The 2110-nt window shown below is 52.1% G+C and overlaps 1 protein-coding gene across 1 annotated transcript in view; it reads left to right on the plus strand.

Annotated features, from left to right (window-relative positions):
- Positions 1-518: 518 nt before the first annotated feature.
- Positions 519-2110, plus strand: part of MAPK1 (mitogen-activated protein kinase 1) — a 186111-nt gene continuing 184519 nt past the window's right edge. The window contains exon 1 of the mRNA XM_007955451.2: positions 519-850. Coding sequence (XP_007953642.2) covers positions 519-850 — 332 coding nt within the window. The remainder of the gene's footprint in view (positions 851-2110) is intronic.

Here is a 2110-nt window from a genome sequence, read left to right on the forward strand (position 1 = left end):
TTGATGGGAGGAGGAAAGGGGGAGTTATTGCTTCATTGGTGTGGAGATGCTGTTTCTAGTGATGGAATCCTTTGGAAATAGATTGTGGCCTTGGTTGCACCATGTTGTGTGTAATTAATGTCACTGAATTGCATGTGTGAAAACGGCTGAAACGGCAAATTTTCGTTGTTCACATTTTACCTAAATAAATAAAAAAGATCTAGGAGCCAGCCTGAAGGTGTACCTAGCAACCAAGTCTGGAACAATTGAAGCAGCAAAATAAAAGTGATGACAATAGAATACATTCCAGGGGACGGTGTAGAAATCCACATGTCTTCAAGAATAGGGACTACTCGTCCTTACACTACCCTGCCGACTAACTGACGAATGTCCAAGGAGTGATGGAAATAGAAAAACCACGTGGTAACATCACAGTGCTGGGTTGATTCAGGCAGGAAGTGTTGTCCAAACTGTATGAAAAGCAGGCAGTCCTTTTATAATCTGTAGTTAAATCCCCATGAAACCTATTAGGTTAAAACATGGGCGCCCACCAGACAAAGCCCAAGAGCTGTACCCATAGGATGAGGAAGAACGGCCCCACGGCGCATGCGGCTGACTGGGTGGGTCGAGGGCTGCACCGGTCCCGGAATCTGGACTTGGAGCAAGTCAGGGCGCATGGCGGGCCACGTCAGGAGACGGGCTCAGAGAGGTGGCCGCGGGGACTGGGTGTGCCGGTGCTGGCGATGTGGCTGGCAGTCGTGGCCCTGGTAGCCACTGCTCTATGGCTGCTGCCATCGCCACCTGGAACCAGAGCCAGTACCAGCGGCAGCAGCCATAGAGCAGCCGTGGCAGGCGTTGCCCTGCGCTGGGGGTGAGGCTGCACGCTGCGGGTGAAGCCAGCAGGAGGCAGAGGAGGAGACGCGGCCGGGGGACACGCCCTAGAGCCCCACCCAGTGTGTGCTCGCGCTGGGGGTGGGAGGTCTTTACAACCACTGTTATTTTTAGGTATCCACTGAGGGCATTCAGACTCACAGCGAGTGAGTGTGTGATTTGGGCTTTGCCTTGGTGAAGACTGACAGCCTTGGAGACCCTGTGGGGCAGTTCCACTCTGTCCTCTAGGGGCGCTGTGAGTCGGAATGGACTCCAGGCAGTGGGTGTGGTTTAGGCTTTGCTTCTGTGAAGACTGACAGCCTTGGAGACCCTGTGGGGCAGTTCCATTCTGTCCTCTAGGGGCGCTGTGAGTGGAATAGACTCCATGGCAGTGGGTGTGGTTTGGGCTTTGCTTCTGTGAAGACCAACAGCCTGGGCCACCCTCTGGTGCAGTTCCACTCTGTCCTCTAGGGGCGCTGTGGGTCAGAATCAACTATATGGGGGAGGAGGAGAGGACGGACAGCCCTTAGAACAAAGGAAACACTGCCTGGCCCTGCACCACAATCCCTGCTGTGCTTGAGCGCATCCTTGCAGCCACCGTGTCCATCCCTATCGTTGAGGGTCTTCCCCTTTTTCGCTGGCCCTCCACTTCCTTCTCCAGGGACTCGTCCCTCCTGGCAACAGGACCAAAGGATGTGAGATGAAGCCTCACCGCCCTCAATTCCAAAGAGCATTCTGGCCGCACTTCTTCCAGGACGGATTCATTGGCTCTTCCGACAGGCCGTGGTGTGCGTGTTCAATATTCTTTGCCATCACCACAATTCAGAGGCGTGAAGAATTCTTTGATCTTCCTTATTCATTGTAGAACTTTCACGTACGTATGAGATGATTGAAGATACCACAGCTTAGGTCAGGCATACCTTAGTCCTCAAAGAGACATCTTTGCCCTTCAGCACTGTAGGAGGTCTTTTGTAGCAGATTTGCCCTCTGCAATATGACGTCTGATTTCTTGACTGCTGCTTCCATGGGTGTTGATTGTGGATCCAAGTAAAATGAAATTTTTGACAACTTTGATCTTTTCCCTGTTTCTCATGATACTGCTTATTGGGCCAGTTGTGAGGATTTTTTGTTTTCCCTGTATTGAGGTGCAGAAGCTCTGGTAGCATAGTGCCTAAGGCACTTGACTGCTAACCAGAAGGCTGGCAGTTCAAACCCACCAGCCACTCCTCACAAGGAAGGTTGGGCAATCTACTTCCGTAGT

Source organism: Orycteropus afer, unplaced genomic scaffold (genome assembly GCF_000298275.1).
Source record: "Orycteropus afer afer isolate SDZICR_OR568_19922 unplaced genomic scaffold, OryAfe1.0 scaffold00502, whole genome shotgun sequence".
Lineage (NCBI taxonomy): Eukaryota > Metazoa > Chordata > Mammalia > Tubulidentata > Orycteropodidae > Orycteropus > Orycteropus afer.